The 19,298-nt window shown below is 38.9% G+C and overlaps 1 protein-coding gene across 5 annotated transcripts in view; it reads right to left on the bottom strand.

Annotated features, from left to right (window-relative positions):
• The window catches only part of Rdga (retinal degeneration A), a 49,852-nt gene that overhangs the window by 20,827 nt on the left and 9,727 nt on the right, over positions 1–19,298 (bottom strand). For all 5 annotated transcript variants that reach the window (XM_076393437.1, XM_076393438.1, XM_076393436.1 and 2 more), the window contains exons 2-3: positions 17,515–17,656; positions 575–1,224 (exon numbers count right to left, since the gene is read on the bottom strand). In XM_076393437.1, the coding sequence (XP_076249552.1) occupies positions 575–1,224; positions 17,515–17,656 (792 nt within the window). The remainder of the gene's footprint in view (positions 1–574; positions 1,225–17,514; positions 17,657–19,298) is intronic.

The raw sequence follows: 19,298 nt of genomic DNA, 5'->3' as shown, positions 1-19,298 counted from the left end.
ACTTTCATATATCTGATAGGTAGTAGAATATTAAATGATACATTACGAGACTGTAGGGAAATTTACGAGCAGTTTAAAGAAACTTTTATTAGTATCTGTGTCTAGGCACGATAATATTCATGGACTCTTGTTTACGTCATCATGAATGCAACCGAACGAAATGCCTCAACTTTCCAGCGCACTTGCCGAGAAACTTTCGATAATACCATAGCAACAACTGTTCACCTTCATTCAGCTACTTCCTGGCTACGAGCCAGCCTGTGGAACTTTAATTAAACCTCTTGTTCATTTATCATATTTTCCAATATCCCGTCGGACCATGGTTCGTCTAATCCATTCGACCAATTCATTTTCAACTCAATTTCCATTTAATTAACCTAATTCTTCACCAAAACCCAGACATCTCGATAAAAGATCGTCACTTCGGGAATATAACGGTACATCATTCAAAAAATAGAACATAGAACAACTCTACACACATCTCTGTCATTTAGTACACCTGTATCTCCACGCACCTTAATTAAAACAAATAATAAATACTTCTTAAAATCATGAACCAATAATATAAACTCACCCCATCTTGGGCCCGCCCTGGGTCAAATCGAACACCTGCCTCGGATTCAACAGCCACTGAAACTTCTGCAACAGCTTAGCGCCCTGGTTGCCGCCAGATTTCGGGTTGATGAAAACCAGCACTGGCTTCACAGATGCTGTGGGTATCGGCTTCACCACCCACAGCTTCTCCTTGTCCTGCTCCTTTTCCTTGTCATCCTTCTTCGACTTCTTCCTGCTCTCGCCTGACTTCTTCTTCCGTGGCGATTTCCTCAGGCTGCTCTTGAAGCTACCTTTCCGCGGCAGTTTCACGATCCACGACGGCGGAACGATGATGGACGCGTGGGCGCCCAGCTCGCAGTTCTCCCCGATCTTCTGGACGTTGAAGCAGGCCTCCTTGTTGTGGTAGGCGGCCTTGCACCAGCTGCAGCTCACCGCGACGATCTCCTTCGAGGTGAAGCTCAGCTTCGACTGAAACGACTTGCCGCAATTCGCGCACTTGCCCTTCTGCGAGCGTCGATGGACCCAGTGATGGTGCGTCTTCGTCTGCTCGCGGTACTGACGGACGCCCACGTCCCGGAAGCTCGATTTACAGGCGAAGCTCAAGCTCACCGCGCACACCGCGTGTGCCACCACTCTGCAGGCGGCGCATTTCATCCGGGGTCCATGTTTCTGGAAATTAGAATGGATTCTTGGTTAATGGCAGTAAATAATCTACTTGTGTAATGGACGATGCTTTCGATCGAATCTGACTTCTGTAGGGAGAAGTTTTAACAGTAGTGGGGTCGACTGAAGTGAAGTGGGAAATGGGACTTACGATTTTATATAAGTATAGAAATATAGAAATTTCGAAATTTTGAAGTCTTGAAATTGTTAAATTTTGGAATAAGATAACGAATTAATTCATAAATGAACAAATAACTCGTTACACGATCGAAATAGTATTTCAAAATGGTATCGAAGAATCGCTGAATATCGATTAGATTTCGTTTTAAGAAGAACGGTAAGAAAGATGTATAAAAAGACTCGAGGATCCTCTTAACTGGAGTAGCTGGTCGAAAAAAAACTCGCGACTTGCACGAAATCAGATTAAACTGAGTTGAAAAGGAGAGAAATCGCTGAAACTCCATTTATCCCTTTAATTATGGACTCGATAAACATTATCCAGGAGACAAATTTAACGCATGCATGAACAATATAAAAACAGAAAATCTTTAATTATAAAATCCCACGACGATAGAAAATTTTCCAAAAGCCCTGATAATGTTTCATCTAAGTCACTTTTAACAATATTATAAACAAAAATCAAACTTTAAACTGTGTTTAGAGTATAAGACTAATTCTTCATACCTAAAAAATACTCATAAAAAAGCAATTGCAAATTTGTCCTAAAAAAATCAGAAACCTTTTTCAATCCACAAAACAACTTGGTCTACTTTGCCGCATCGCATCGATCACAGACAAGCAAAAAAGAAAAAAAGAAAAAACAACAAAAGATGGATATAGATAGGTACATGGTTGCATTGAATTCGCGAAATTGACAGTACACGTGTAAACCAAGCGCGTCACCTCACCCGCTCTGTTTCAAACGATTTTGAAAGCTTCATCGGTCCCCATTGTCTGTGCAACGATCAAAGCGATAAACGGTCAGCGAGGTCAAACAAACTATTCCCGCGGCGACGGCAGCATAAGTGGCGAGGGCGCGCTCTAAAATTGTGACGATTTCAGTGGGAAACGCGGTCGAGTAGAGAAAACCGAGCGAGGTGGTTTCTAGAGGGTCAAGGCTGGTCGACAGGACCCTCGTCGAGCCTCTTTCGCCCCGTCGTTCCTCTCTTCGTCTCAAAGAAAACCTTTTCCCTCCCCGCCCCTCACTTTCCCCTTTCCAATATCACTACTAGGTTTATATTGGCCTACATGAGTCACTTGAAACGTGACGAGCCTCCGACCGAGCCGCAAGCAAACGATTTGCCAAGATAGATGCGGAATTTTTATTATGGTTAATATACAAAACGATACAGGGCAAAGGTCAATCCCTTGAGGGAGGGGAATGGTATCGAACGTCTGAAAGAAAATGGTTTATGTGGATGGGGATTGAAATTTAGGAAAAATGTTATTAAACATAGAGAAATAATCTGCTAGAATTTACGCAAGGAATTTTCGAAGTGTTATTATTAATATTTCTTAGGTTAGGTAGTTTAACGATAGGGCTACTGAGATGAAGTATATCTATTTTTAATGGGGTGCCAAAAATATAAATTTTTAAAAAGAAAATAATTCTCAGAAATAATGTTTACTTATATACTTAATATTCTTATTAAATGATGATTAAGAAAATGATAAGGTTAAAATAAAGTGCCTGTGTATTGTTTTCTGGTTCTACTTGACTTGAAATTTCACTTTTGTACCTGGTCTATGAAAGAAACATCATCATCAGTAGAATGATCAAGCATTAGACAGACGCCTTCAAGTTCAAGTCGTGAAATTTTGATGTAGCTTGCATCTTCGTCTAATACTTATCATAACTACTATGAAAATAGTTCCTCAAACTCCTACATTGTAAGTTTTTAGGACACTTACTGAACTACCTTGCAACAGTATAAGAGAAGAACTCCAGTAAACTGCTTCAATTCAGTATTTCCATTTGCAGAATATTCTTCCAAAAGTTATCGGCTCAACTAATATAACAAACACTTCCAAAGCCAAGTTCCTATAAAATTGCTACTAGATTCCCCTCCTTATCCTTTATAGTTATTATGAATGAATATATCCACACTTTCATACCCTACGAACACTTATCACCCAACTTCCACCAACAACAGTATTACCCCTGACAAGGAAAGTGTTCAAACGGGAAAATCCCTTTGTTCTCAGAAATAAAGCAAAAAAGAAAGCAATGCACGCGTGTCGAGGGGTTAAAAAGAGGCGTGCTGTTCAACAGAAGTCCCTGCCTCGCGTTCAAAAGTGGTAAGTTCGCGGGACACGAGTCAATTCCCAGCTAATCGCTAAATCGATACTTTTAATTGCGTGCACACGCGGGGTCGACGCGTCGAAACGAGCCACCCTTGAAATTAAATCGCGCTCTGCCGCTCGCAACTGTTCGAATGTCCAACGAGGGTGGCGCGCGTCAAGACACTGCTGCCCGAGCTAAATGAGAATTACTTTGCAAATTTACTCATCGTCGTGAACGAAAATGCGTGACACGTTGCGTCGGCTCGATCAATCATCCTAATAGCACCGTCGAACAGCGCATTTGACTGGTAGATGATGATGATGGTGGTGGTAATGGTGGTAATCATGGTAGTGCTCGTGCTGGAAGTGATAGCAGTGGTAATCATAAGTGTCAGACTGTAGTGTAGCGCAGTGTTCAGAGGAGTAGGGTTTATGATAATGTAAAGTAGTACAGTAATAGTGTAGGGACGTTTAAGAGCTTTCTGTGTAATAATTATTGTCAACAAGTGCTCTCGTATTTTGTGTCAATTATTTTGCATAAAAATTTCTTCCTAAAGGCATTTTTAATACTACAGTATTGTGCACCCAATATTTTCACACATTAATTCATACACGATAATTATTTGAAACTTTTACATATGGTAAAAAGTAATTGTTTCCATGTCGAAATGAGTGCAGAGTCTCATTAGCGTCACAGACACATTTTTAATTAAAAAGGGTAAACTTCACAGAATACTGTACAAATTTGACTCTTGAGAGCAATATGTGGAGATCTAATGTACCTGAGGATAGCGTTGTGTACAGTACCTAGTGTATTGATGGTGTCAATAACGACAACATTACTGATAATAGTGATACTGATGCTAATATTAGTGTTAATATGGTACTGGTAATATTTGGTATTGCTAACTTCACTGACGATAGTGCTAACAATCGTGCCAGTAGTGCTGATGCTAGTAATCATCCCGCTGAAGGTGGTTACTTGCAGCTTTCCCTCCGAGCGCAAAAAAGAACCGGAAGAAGGAAAGAAAGCAAAGAAACGCGATGAGCGGGAAACTTAAATGGAAAATTCAGCAGATGAACGGATGCCGATTCATCAAAGTCTGAGGCCACCGGTTGAATCAATCTTCGTACACGCTGTTGGGATTCCTCTCGACGCGGATAAAATAGTTCGCTGCCACGTCGTTGACGGCCCGTGAGATTTATTTATCGTGTCGAAATTGCCCCTCGCTTTCGATCCCGCCGCCGCCACGCACAGCGAAAATTGCAGTTAAACGGGGACACATTCGCCTCCCCTGCTAACGCGGCATTGAGGCCAATTGGGAATTCTGGGGATTGTAGGTGTAACCCCTGTCTGCTCGTGCCAGCTAGTTTACTGCTTTTTCTTCGCCTTTTCTTTTCTCTGCTGCACACCCATGGGGGGGAATTGGTAGTTACTTCGTCTGTGGGCAGCGCAAAGCCTGGGTTCTCTGAATCTGTTTTTCTGTATAGCGCTTGCTGTGATCGTGATGTTGAGTTGAAGCTTCTTTCATTGATGGATTTTTGTACGATGGAAATGAAATAGCTAGATCAATACGAGAATCATTTTCCCTTCTGCAACTCTTATTTATTCGTACTATTGAATACAAAATCACTGATCTAATTACATTCTCATAGTTGCAAAATAGTGCAATTTAAGTACAGATTAAGATTTTGCCGTTTTCGAAGGTTTCTGAAATTTGAAAATGAAAATTCCTTTGACCAGGCACTATTTATAAGGGTCTGAATTTTAACGAAGTTAGAGTCGATCGAAACTTAATTACTGTTTCTCTCTACGCGTCATAGAGGTACAACATCAAGCAGAAACGCAATCTGTGCTGCAAATGTGCTCTTTCACGTCGAAAATGCATCAGCTGTGCCACATGTAGCGCAATCATTTTAATCTACTCCTGGTCTGATTCAAGTCTGATTTTAATCTAAGGGATGCTCGGGTTATATATCTAGCGTCCCTTTTTTACAAGTGACAGCTGCATGAATAAACATGGAAAGGAAAAATGTTCCGCAAGCAATACAGTAGGTTAAATTATTTTTTAATTTACAGTAATTCGGGCCACAATTTTTCTTCAAATGGAAGGTCGTAAGAGAATTTTCAACTGAAACGACTGTATCTAGGGTAAAAGAATAATTATGCATCATTGCGAGCCGCATTCATCTTTTTAATGCAATCCAGGGGACAGCGGTTAAATCTCTTACAAAAAGATTAACCCGTCCTGGTGTAAAATATGAGCAAAGCGCTAGAAACAAATTCTACCTGCAGAGGCAGTAAAAAAATTTATGCGACCCATTTGTTCTATCTACTCTTGCTGCATTATGGTAAGCCATTCTTAAGTTCCGTCAATTGGTCGTTTATCTCCTGCAAGAATGCGTTAAAAATCCTCCATAAACGAGTCGAACTAAAGTGAAACCATTCATGGAAGTTCGTGAATTAAGGGCAAAATGGCAGAATTTATGGATGGAAAATATTGAAACCCAAAAATGGCTGTAATTCACATTTAAGGGCTTATTGAAAGAACGTTACACGAACCCCACTTTTTATTACTTGTACACGTAGATACGCTCCAGAGTTATGCTCTCATTTTACAGTATAAAATCTGTAGAGTATAATTTATAAAGGTCTACGATCCATAAAACAAATCATTTTCACTTTATGGCTATAAATTCATTTTACGTATAAAAGACTGTTTCGCGGTTTAATTTAACGTTCTACATCTCATGCTGAGTGTTTCGAACATATTTTGAAATTAGTATCCGCGCCTACCTCCAGCAAACACATTTAGTAACTAGTCATATGTAACAACAAATAATACATGTTTGCCGAACAAAACGAGCGAAAGCAAACAGGTGTACTAAAATACACGATTGCATTAATCATAAATCAGTATTACATCTATATCGGCGATAAACACGGAAAATTCGTCGGGAGTAAAACAAATTTACGCGCAATTTACCGAGATACGTACATTTTCAAAATTCAATGCCTCGCTATTAAAATTCCGATACAATGTGTTCGCTGTAAACCATACACGATCGACGGTGAAACGCAATTAAGTGTAAATAGTGAAGCCTGATTTCGCCAGGGAACTGGTACTGTGAAATTTGAAAATGGAATTCCTAGGAGGTAAAAAAAAAAAAAAAATTCGCTTCGTTTCGACGAAACAAAGGGGGGAAATATTGAAAGCTATCCAGCGGTGCATTTTTTATGGCAAAAAATATACGAGAACCTCGGCCGTCGCGGCTTTCCTCGTCGATGAACTGTATCTTTGTTATTGAGGCCGATCGCGTAACAAAAAGGATCGCTTTGCGACGGGTTTAAGTGTATTTCGAAGTGCGTTGAATGTAATTCGATACAGGAAAATTGGAGTTGTTTACGCAGTCGAGGGGAAGCTCGACTTGCGAGCGTTAGAGGAAGTTACAGCGTGCGCGCATATTCCAGCGAAATAAATTGAATTCTGAATTCGATTAGTCCTTAGGCAAGAGTGGTAGTTGGCAAATTGTCGGAAACCAACGAGGTAATGCAATAGCGTCGGCGTGTAGCAGTTGCGGGGCAAACTTTGCGACGAGTTTTCGTTCCTTCATAAACAACGTCGGAGCTGTCTGTTATCAGATTTCTTACGATGCTTTTAAAGGAAGCTCGCGCGACGGTGCAATGCTTGAGATTCTCTACTGAGACGAATCCAGCGCGTCGAACGAATGATGTTTATGCGAGTACAGAAGTGACTTTTTTTATTTCGTAGATAAACCTTGTTTGGCTTAGTTAAAGATAATCAAAGGACCAGTTGGTGGTTCATAGAGATTTCAGAAAAGGTAATAAGGACTCGGTATTAGGTACAGCTTGTAGGGTTGCAAGAATTTTAATCTCTCGAGAGTTTAAAGTCACTTCAAGAATATTTCAGGTTGTTCTTAAAAATTCTTGAAGATTTTAGAAGCTTTAATTTAACGATCTTAATAAGGGGAATAATTTTGAATGTCTTAAAGGTCTTATGAGTTTGAAAGTCTGATTAATGGAAGAATGGAAATACGTTATAAGCTTTCCAAGGAAAAGACAACGAGATCATATATCGGATACAATAAATCACTAGAACTTTGTTCTCAGAGTATCAATAAAGAAAAGGAAATAGTTTTATAACAAAATTTATAATCATGCAATATGTCATTTCATAGTAAATGATTTTGATCAGAAAACAGTGTGCATTGACCGAAATATGTCAACGTCCAATATAGAACTCCAATTTTCAGTGACTCCAGATACCATTGTATCGGGGTTACTTCACTGGTTCACAAACAGTATTCTTCTATCATGCGAGAATCGATACACGTTTATTTTTGCTAGCTTCGTACTGAAATTACACCGTCAGGCCACTTATATTTTATGCAAACTCGAGCTTAAACGACTCGTGAGGTCAAAAGTGCACACTGCTCCTTTCCCGACACAGAGCAGATCGTTCATGTGGCTTTGGAACGATTTCTCCCTCTTTACGGTTTTATTTCGCGACGTGCGCCTCGAAACAGAGAACTACCAACGTTTCACTCCGCACTCTGTGAATTCTCATGCAGCACGATATCTTTGTTTCCCGTTTTGCCTGGGAAACTGGGAGAAATTCTTTTTCTTTCGTGAAAACTAAGTTCGATTTTCAAGAACCACCCAAAATGTGCTTTGTCAGCACTCGTCATCACAACAATGCAATTATCCACTCAAATTTCCGATTTTCAAATTTTCAAAGATTCAAAAATTCAAAAATTCAAAAATTTAAAAATTCAAAAATTCAAAAATTTAAATATTCAAATATCAAAATATTCAAATACTCAAACATTCAAATATCCTAGTATTCAAATTCTTAAATAAGTAAATATATAATTTTTCAGTTTTTCACTCATTTTAATCGTTAGTATCTCATAAGCTAGTGACCACGTATTTCAAATAGATCATATTAATGCATTCAGTTTGACGAGTTCTAGAAACTAGCAGTCTCGTTAAATTTGTGCGTTGCACTCTAGAAGCTCTCCTCACGAAGTTCAAGTTTCCTATGCTGTATGTCCCTTTCCATAAGAAAGTTCTCATAGTCTTACGAAATTACCCGACGTTCCGCCACAAATTCTATAGGACCGCAGCAAAATTTCTCATCCCTTCTCTATCACGTTGATTACAAAAATCGGGCTATTATGGAATAAGTCTGGGCTATTTCTTCCAACCCATTACTCGAATATCTGGTGGCTGAGCTCCAGTCGCGTGCAAAATTTGCGTTCCCAAGCATGACCCGAAGCAACATCCGACCTCGAATCATGCAAACTACCTGCGAAAATATTTACCATGCTTGATACCGCGCGGAAATTTGTTAACCCCCATCCTCCTCCTGTTCACGAACCGCTCTCTAGCCTGTTATCGACTCTCGGCTGATAATTTTTCTCTTCTACGCAGACAAAGCTTTTCCCAGCAAATTGCCAATCTCCGTTATTCACCAGCTCGGGAATCTGATACGCCTAATTCTTTTGGCTCGGTAACCGTGTTACCCAAGACAATTCTTTTAAATTAGAGAAAGGTTCAGCGTTGTAAAATCTTATTAAAATCAAGTGAATAATTGATTTCATTAATACTAGAACTATCGCAGGTGTTTGGAGTAAACAATTCAATTTTCCTGTCAAGTGAATAAAATTAAGAAACTACAAGGAAAAATTATCCTCTTCAATTATATGTATCTACTTTTTTAAATTCTAAAGACTAGTAAAATTGATTTTTGTATTCCAATTTAATGAAGTATTTCTATACAAATACACCTGGGGAATACTAAAAAATTTGAAAGCTTATAAATTTGAAAAACACATCGACCAGGATAATATCTCATCTCTCTCAAACTACCCACTACATCCAGCGGAAATGGAAAGTCGCGCAATTAGTGTTCTCCACTTCGACCGCGAGTCGGCGCGCAATGAAAAACTTTTAATTGCAACGTTTTCAATCACGCAGCGTTGTCTTTCCATACAAATTACTCGCTCCCGCTTCGTTACGAATCACTTCGAACAAGAATCCATGACGTAACACCCTCAGAATGAACTTACTAACTTTTTACACTTCTGATCCACTTCCTTTTGCAACACCGCTAAGGTAATATCGCGCGGCTGAAAATTTCATCCACCGTGGCGGTTCTGGATGTAAACAAAAAAATTATACGAAGAGGCGAGCGATCCGACGATGCACGCGAGCGCAGCTTCCGCTACGTCGCTGCGCGGCCCGTAAAAGCGGAAGCTGAGGCTTCTTCCGCGATAAAAACGTGGCTCCCCGCGAAAGAGGCTCTCTCGATGGAATAGTCCTGCCAGTGTCCGAACGAAAGAGTCGCCTGAATTTTTTAACTGTTTCCACGGTATCCTTAACAGTCTGAGTTCCTGAAATAGCTGACCGAGGGATTTTAGAAGCGGACGGATGAACGCGCGCAAAATGTTCCCCGAAATAGCTCTTGATCCGTGTTAAGAAAAAATGCAACGTGTCAGAGGGTATTTCGTGGAAATATTTTCAGCCAGGTGCAGAGGGAAGCTTTTTCGTTTGGAGTAGCTTGGAGACCAAGTGAGTTCGTCAGTGTTTTTGATAGGTAGATCGTACATGAGGTTCAAAGGCGACAGGATTTAAAAACAGCGATTTTTTGTGAATCCATAGTCGAGGAGCAATTTCCCTTTTTTATTCTGCGGTTTTTATGGCTATGTGGTGTTCTTGCTACATTACTGTGTTTTCAAACCGTTCGTTTTAAAATACTGCTGTGAGGTATTAATGGATAATACAAGAATGTACCTGAGAGAGGTAAAAGCTTGTGGAGTGGTTCAACGAGAGACTTCTTTCCTTTGGGATGATGTAAAGACAAAAAAGGCATGTTCAAGAAATAGGAGAGTGTCTTTAGAAAAATGTCAGTGACATGATCTATCGCTAAACTATATTTTGTTGATATAATCTAGAAGTCCTGACAAATACACTGATGTATATCAATATATTATATGTGTATGTCTACTCTTCTGGTAATAATTTTAGTTCCAAAAAGATATTATTATTTCATTAAATATTTTTGTTACTCACTATAGTGCTGTTAAAGTAATATTATTTAATAACATGAAAAACGATAGAAAGACTACAAATATGTGAAAAAATACTCGCATCTATTTTTCGATTCAAGACTTCGCTTCCATCCATTCACATCCGTTCTCCATCCTCAATAAAAACAGAACCACAAAAAAACGTACTATGTATACGATAAATCTGCTTCGTTCACCAAACAGTCACTTTCAGCGCAAATCAACAGCGGCATTTAATGTTTTCACCCGTCGCAAACAGTGTCGCAGCTTAATGAAAAATACCGTGAATCGTAGCACCACAGAAAAAAGGAACCAAGTAGGAGTGTTGAGGGGGAAATGAAAAACAGCGTGAGAGAACAGAAAGTATAATTAGCGAATGAGGCTATCCTGGGTCGAGGTGCTTCGTGTTTCTGAATTAAACACTAATTAAAAGTTCAACAAATATGAAGGAAGTAAAGTCTGATAAAGTGACCGAACATCCTCCGCGGAGCGCAACTGTGTTCACCCTAAAAACAGAGTCCCGGAAAAGTAATTAAAAATCGTTTTCGCACCTTCTATCGCCTCTTTTCTACGTGGCCGAGTTTCCCTCGCGAACGTGTGAAAATAGAACTCTGAACGGGACGAAAAACGAATGGCATGACCCGATTATTCCTTTTTTCGAGCATCGGTGTTTCCTTTCTTTGGTATTGGGTAGCTTTTATGGGATGCTTGACAAATTAATTGATTAAAGTATAGATAGGAGGATAAAATCGATTTCTACGCTTGGAAAAGAGGATTTACAGCTGTTTTAATGGAAGCAATGAAGGCACACTTTCCTTTGGGCTCTATAAAGTGGTACCGCTAATTAAAAATTAGATCGCTTTTAGAATTTCAGAGAAAATTGCTTCAGGCACAGTTTTCTTTACTCAATTACAGAAATTATTATTATCTGAAGTATTTAAGTGATCGAGAATTATTACTGAAACCTACTGAACCTACAGCAGATCCTATTCAATTTTATGCAGGTATTCCTGAAGCTTAGTATTACAGATTCTATATTGTACATAATTTGACAAGTAAATGGATAGGAATACCTACACATACTAAGTGAACAGGGTTTAACTATCCAAAGTAGCTTTGCCTCTGTACCTCTATATATGAACTTTAGAGAACCCAACTCAAAGTCATCTCAAGTACCCGCAAACCTCATCCTCTGCACATCGTGTACAAATTCTCATAGGAACCCCATCAATTCATTATTTTTCTCTTTCTGTCTATCACAATAAACACAAAGTTCACAAAATAATTTTCAACTATACCTAACCACATAGTCCCTGAAGCTGCAGCTTCATGAACACGTTCGACAAACGAATTGCTGGTATCATCAGCGGAAAGTTACCAACTACTGTCCCAGTTTAACGGACGAATACATTATTGCAGACTTCAGCGAATTTAGTTAGCAGGTCGTAATTATTTGCTCGTTACCTCACAGCCAACGATCATTTAGCCAAATAACGAGGATACGATTACCGTAACATTTGATCGGTTTCAATTACAATTTAACTCGCGATACCGTTCTTGTGATACAGCTGTACGGAGCATTCAATAGCAGAGTGTGCTCACGTGTACAAATGGCTCGATATGATGGATCGCTTGATATCGTGTATCGCATGCTTCCCAACGTCCCATTCGCGTTCTTTCCACCTTAACAATTTAATTCCGTTTAATCACTAGCCTCTCCACGTCCAGACGCGTAATGCACTGGCTCGAAACGCCTCCCACGAATTTGGAAAACTAAAGATGCACCGGATGCTGATTTGAATAACGACCAGAGCGAGGAACGAGGAAATTGGTCGGCATGTTTTATTCAGCTCAGTGTCGTAAATGTATTCTTAAATAGTTTCGAAATTAAGGAGAAATGAAAATGATGGAGTATGCTGTTTTGCAGATCGAAGTTCGTCGATCATCCTCGTCACTGTTTCCCACTTAAATTCGTTCGCCAGTTTTATCACCGAATTGTAGGGTTGCACTATGGACTGCTTTTAATGGCCCACAATCGCGATAACTTTTGAATTTTGCGAATCAGTTATTGAATACTCTATTCCTATCTTCGTTTTTATGATTACATCGTGATTGGATGCCCAAAACGCTTTACTGCTTGAAAAATTCGACCAGAAAACTCATTAAAACCAGTTGTTCCTTCATACAAGTAGCATTATTGCCAATGTATAGTAATTGTTGAAAGTTTCAGTTGTTATTTCAAAATCAATTGTATGCCTCGACTTTCGCGCATGATTTTTTAAAATTCTACCATGCACGTAACTATATTAATTGAATTTCCAATAAAGTTAACAAGAAAGGAGTGCGTGGGTGTATGGGTGTGTGCGAAGTGAAGTAAAAAACCAAAATGAATAGAATGCGAAATGAGGGCAGTCGGAAAGAATTCGTGAAAATTACTCCGTACTTATTACAGGTACATTTATGAGCTTTAAACATTCATTACTTCATTTTTATTTTCATTCTCATTAAAATAGATCCTTCTCAGGAAATATAGAATTTTTATAATCTTCATGATTTCCTAATACTACCCACTAATTAATTGACCAATTAATATGCATCGAAAGAAGAACTATAGGTATTTCTGATAACTATTCTCTTCATTAGGGTTCTACTTCCAATAAATTTGAATACCACGACGATACTATCTCCGAAAAATTGAAACGTCGCCACACAGAAGAAAATTCCCACGCGCCTATCAGCGTCGACAGTGCAACAGCGAAACACAGTCGTTTGCAAAAAGACTTTTATTGGCGTGAGCAAATTTCCATGTTATTTCGTCGCCGCTTTTATCTTCGAGCAGAACACTGTCGAGGCGAGGCGCAAAGCGATTAAACAAAAACCTGCGTCGAAACGACAATACCAGAAAGACAATGAGCCTGTTCCTCCACGAGAACGTATTCAACCGCTAGTTAATTTCCTGTTTCGATGACATCGTTCAGGTCGGATACGTTCCTAGCGAACCTCGTGCTCGTTCGAGTTCTCGCGACCATAACTATTTGCGTTGAAAAGAACATAAATCATAAGGGATTAAATGGAGCATTACTTGGTGTCCTCCCACCGACACGTTGCGTCTGTTGCGTGCTAGGAAATTTATCGCTTTCTCGAATGATCCAGTGTTACAACGCGCGGACTGCAGAACGAGACGAGAGTGTCAGAGGTGAATTCAAAGGTATAAGTAACTGCATGTTCTTTGATGAAACGTTGGAACAGGGGAACACCGTTTCATTAGCATAGGTCTCTTATGCGATTCCTGTGCGTTCAATACTCCTCTGTAGATTACAGATGTGCATTTAGTAGAAGTAAGTTCCATTAAATCGAGATTAATTGAAACTTTTGTGGAATATTGAAGAACATATCTCTCACATCTCTTTCGATTGAAGTCTATTTTTAATCTTGAGTTCTTTGATTTTTCAAGAAAGTTAGGAAGAGTATAAATAGATTGAGAGAAATATTGACTATTTACTTTTGTAGTTTATTACTGAAATAGATATTTACTTGGCTGTGAATATTACAGAGAAGGTGACTAGATTACAAATAATAATCCAAAAAAGTATTACAGAGATGATGGCACGATGGAAAGTACTGCAAGAATGAAGATGAAGAACATCGTGGCGAAAATAACATTACACCTCATTCTGAAGCAATCAGTTTCAGAAACCGTCTTGAAATTGAAGGCAGCAGTGAAGAAAAGTAATCTCACAGTGAAAACACAATGTTAAAAACAATGTGCGACCTGATGGCTTGTGAAAAAATTCAGAGGAAAAAGTAATCTGAAATAATCTACTGGACAATAGATTTTGCTGTAGCGAGGAAAGAATCAGTAGCAATTTATCCTATCTGAATCTTTTTCTCGTATCGTAGAAGTTCCCAATTTGAACAATTTTTATTAAAATTAAGCTACTCCAGGGTTAATTGATTATATAAAGAGAGCAAAAGCCACCCTCATCAAATCTAATATTTCCTACTCACCCATGTCACTGGCAATAAAAGCTTTAAGTGGCATGTTAAATAGGCAATTTCACTCTCGTCATAGCATATTTAATTCCCATCATTGTTAGATACCCTCACTCATAACAAGTCCACACCTGTTTCAACGATCTTGCTCACTACATTCAGCCATTTGCATAATCCTATTTCTCTATTCTCTTGGCATGTTGCGAACATTTCAGAAACTAGGTCAAACAGGGCAAATGTTACCCCTATCCCCCTCCCTTCAATTCGTTTTTTTATTAATTATAACTATTAACGTCACCATTGAAGTTATATTCATATTTTACGATATACCTTCGAAATAAACAAAAAATATCCTGTCGACATAAATCCGCTAATTAATCCACTAATTAAGGAGATATAGTAGCCCTATCTCAGTTTCCCTGGAACATCAGATACTGTTTAGCCGACATGAAACATTCGGTACTGGGTGTTCATAAAGATTTTATGATCCCAACTCTCTAGATTTCTTTTTATGGAGATACATAAAAAGTTTAGTTTATTCGTCTCAGATTCACGATTCTAAAGACTTGCGATGTAGTACGTAGAACACCTCTAAAAAAGATCGAAGTGGAAATTTCTTGAAAAATGTTCCTAATTCTTTCCCTCGAAGATAATAAAATTCTTTCGTAACAAAAGATGCACATAACACACAGATCATTTCTACTTGAAAATGAAACTGAAATAGAAATCTAATTTGAAATAAGTACTTCGTATTTAATCTCTCTTAACCCAACCGCACATTTCGCTTCTTTTAGTGAGTACTACGTAACTCTAATTTATTAATTCCATACCCTCCATACATATATAAGCCAGTGCTCTTGTTGACGAAGAATCAATACATTTTCCTGCAAATCGGCACGAAATTAAAGCAAGAATAACCATAAATTTCCCAGGCAACCCAGTCGACCATAAGCGAGAAAGGGAATCCTGGGAACGCTAGAAAGCACCGCCTGAACAACTAATTTGAAAATAGCGTCCTGTTCCACCGAATTAACCTGCGCAGGGAGTAGTCAGAAATTTTTTCACCTGCCTTAGGGGATGGTCGGCGCAGCGTACAATGCTGGCTGCAGCAGAATGCATCCATTCGCTCGGGTAACGATGCCTCGGCATCGTGTACATATGCGCTGTTCCCTTTACGCTGTGTTAATTGAAACACTTTGGCACGCATTCAGATCCCTCTATTATCGCTAACCATGTCTTTTTGTTGCCCAGAGAATCTCTGTCGCATCCCTCTGTCGCGACCACCGTGCCCAGCGATACACGGTGCATCTGGTCCGAAGAACAGGCCACGCGAAACTTCCTTCCTTTTACGTAACACAGGTTTCTGTGCTTGTAAAACAACACGTCGAATCGAGGATAAATAGAAGAAAGAAAGGAAAAAAGCGGACGGAAATAGACGTGACGTAACGTTAATTGCCCCTCCGACGCGATACACGTATCGTTTATGTTAGCACCGATTCCACGGAACTGGATGACGAAACGATGTAAATTATGGGCGACATTAGCTGCCACGTCAGTTCAATGTATCTCTCGTAATTATTAGTGAACTGAAATTCACTTACTGATGGCACTTAATTGTCGCCTCGCGTAATGATTTGCCGTATAAATTGAGTGGGCTGCTCGTTGTTGTGTGATTGCTGTGGTGTTATTAGTCTTATGCAAGGGTGTAGCGTAACTGATGATACTGAGGTAATTATGTTATCTAACGAGGCAGAAAAAGTGGTGCAAGCGATAGGGGAGGTAAAGAGTAAGAAGCAAGGGTAAATAATCGGAGTAGGAGTGTGGGTGGATTATAAGATCTGTAAGAAACTAAGATTTATCACTAGGAAGGTCCTATTACTGTTGTACGACAATGCAAAACGATATTGTAGCGAATTGCTGCGAAATTCATCATATTTCCTACATATTTTCTCTATAATTCTTTATATTGTTCACAATTTAAAAAATATCTGATAATGACAAAATTCTTGATGTATTTTATATAGTCTTTAATTGGAGTATAAATTGATAAATCAACAAGACCAGTATATACACGTTGATGATTCAATTACATATCCCTTTGTGCATGTAGATATTGATTATCGTATCAAAGTTCATCGAAACGTGTACGAAAGATATCGAAATGAAATCAAACATATAAGGTAAAATAATGTCAAACAAAATCTTTAATACCCGAGTAAATATAAAAAAAAACACTCTAATAAATTATTTTACAAACAAGTAATGAAAACAAGATGATTAAACAACAGTCTACCAAAGATAATTAAATTACTTCAGGAAAGTACTTCAACTTCGAATTTACTGTACAAGCTGGTTAATCAAGGTTTTTCTGAAGTTTATCATTTTTCAGAGAATCACTTAGGGCAGTGACACGTTAAGTCAACTTTTACACAGAGAACTCAAACCGCGAAGAACTCATAAATTAACTCTTTTAGTACCATGGACCGATCTATAAATACCTACTTCAAGACTCTCCTAAATTTATCATTTTTTTTAGTTTTAAGTATGTAAAAAAATAGAATTTTCTTTTTGTTGGTGCACTACCTCTGACAAAAATTTTTACCAATCAAACATAACAACATGAATTTATCTAAAAATACCGTAGTATTTGAAACTGTAAAACACTAATGTACCAAACTCATCTAATACAACAGCATTTTATGTAGTTCAAAGCTACAATATTCTTAAATAACTTCATATTGTTACGTTTGGTCGAACCTTTTGCCAAGGATAGTACTCTGGAAGGATTGCTCGACACGTGAAAAAAACATCATTCGCCACTAACATTTACGATGAGTACAGAATTTTGTCTTAATGCATTAAAAACAGACAAAGTATGACTAGGAAGTTGGCACTAAAAGAATTAAACAGAATACAGCAGAAACTCACCGAGCAATCGTTGACGTAACAGAAGTCACCGGAAGCGGAGGTCGGTACCCAAAGATGTTCTCCATTAATCGCGCCAGGGCCCCAATCGGGCGTCGATCTGGGCTCACGGTGACCGCCACTCGTTCCACCCTCCTCTCGCCCTCTGAAACCGCAATACACTCGATTACGGTGTGACACTTCGATATCGACGCCGTGTTCTTGCAGTTGACGTTAATTCCTCGATGAGGATCCCATTACGCCACGTACAATGCGAGTGCCGACAAGAATAGCAACGACAATCATCGAAACCGTCTGAAGCTCGAATCCACGGTTTCCAGAATTCTCTGGAACGGAATTTTCTTGCAATGGCTAAGAACGTCCTAAGGCCCCTAAGAACGCCCCTGGTTAAGCACGATAAGTTAGGTACTTAGCTGCAGGGTGTTCGATAATGGGTGTCAGAAATTTTAAAGAATAATTCTACATGTAAAAATAAGACGAAAATGAGGAGTGACGAAATTGCTTTTGAGGCTTTGATTCTGAGTTATTAATTGTAGGAAATATGTACTCTACAGAGCTGGTAGGATTGCAAAATGTGGATCCATGTGATTACAGGTGATCGTATAGAGTTTACGAATGGCCTTGGTTTCAGGCGCGTTTTCAGATGGATCGTATTATTGACCAAACTAATCGTAACTACTAAGTGAATCGACATATCTATCAGCTCTACAGAGTACGCCTAAAATACGCGAGAAGTATGTCTGGCTTGGGACTTATTCTACTGTCGACGTTTACTAACCAGGTCAGACGCAACGATATCAGTAGAATGAGTCTTTTAGACAGACACATTTCACGTGTATTTTAGGCGTTTTCTTCATAACTAATAATTTAGAAACGAAGCCTCAAAGGCAGCTTTGACATTCTTAATTTTCCTCTTATTTTGGTATGTATTGTAAAATCACTTTCTAAAATATCTGACAGCTGTTTTTGAACACCCTGTATATTCAATACGATCGCTATGACGCTGACGCAAACGTTTGTTGTAAAGCTGTGCTACATGCTAGAGTTGGATAGAATAAAACACAAATGCATGTGTGTGTGATTTATTGTACAGTAAGCTGTACAGCTTACTGTGCAATAAATTGTTAGATCCGCAGGATTTTTTAAGCGCTTGAAAATTTGTTACATGACAATGCAAAGCTCTGAAAAGTGTGCAGTGGTAGCACATAAATACATGCAACGCCGTACTTAGTGTTTTATACGAATCAAAGCAGCTGATTAATTGTCTCGATAATTGTATCAGCCTCGATACTTGCACACTTTTTCAATTCGATCATTCTACAGTGACGAAGGTTTTACAGAGTCCCTAATAATGAATAAAGAACACTTTCTTTCTGTAGTTCTGACCCCTTCACGATCGAATTCGTAATATATTAAGTAGAATCACGCCTCTTAAAAAGATTGGCAAGGTCGAACCAATTGCACTCTCCTGCAACGAAACAAGGGTTCTTCGGGGGATAACCTCGAAGATGAAGCAACGATGCATCCAAGTTTCGAGATTAGCTTGAAGTCACTGTTGCTCAATATTTTCGACGATGTGACGACCAGAGAGGAACTTAATGCTATACGTTGGAGTCTCCTGAGGACCAGTGTCTCGTGAAAAATTCAAGGACACTTTAAATTTCAGAGAGGCTGGCAGAACGTAACGTGCGGCACGATATGCAACTTTAACAGGAAAAAGTCATCCGTGGACTTCAAGTCCCTTTGGACGATTATATAAAAATTTTAGGTTGCGTTGGCAAAGCTTT

The sequence above is a fragment of the Calliopsis andreniformis genome, chromosome 3 (assembly GCF_051401765.1).
Source record: "Calliopsis andreniformis isolate RMS-2024a chromosome 3, iyCalAndr_principal, whole genome shotgun sequence".
Taxonomy (NCBI): domain Eukaryota; kingdom Metazoa; phylum Arthropoda; class Insecta; order Hymenoptera; family Andrenidae; genus Calliopsis; species Calliopsis andreniformis.
The sequence above is the reverse complement of the archived record's forward strand: the minus strand, read 5'-3'. Positions and strand labels throughout refer to the sequence as shown.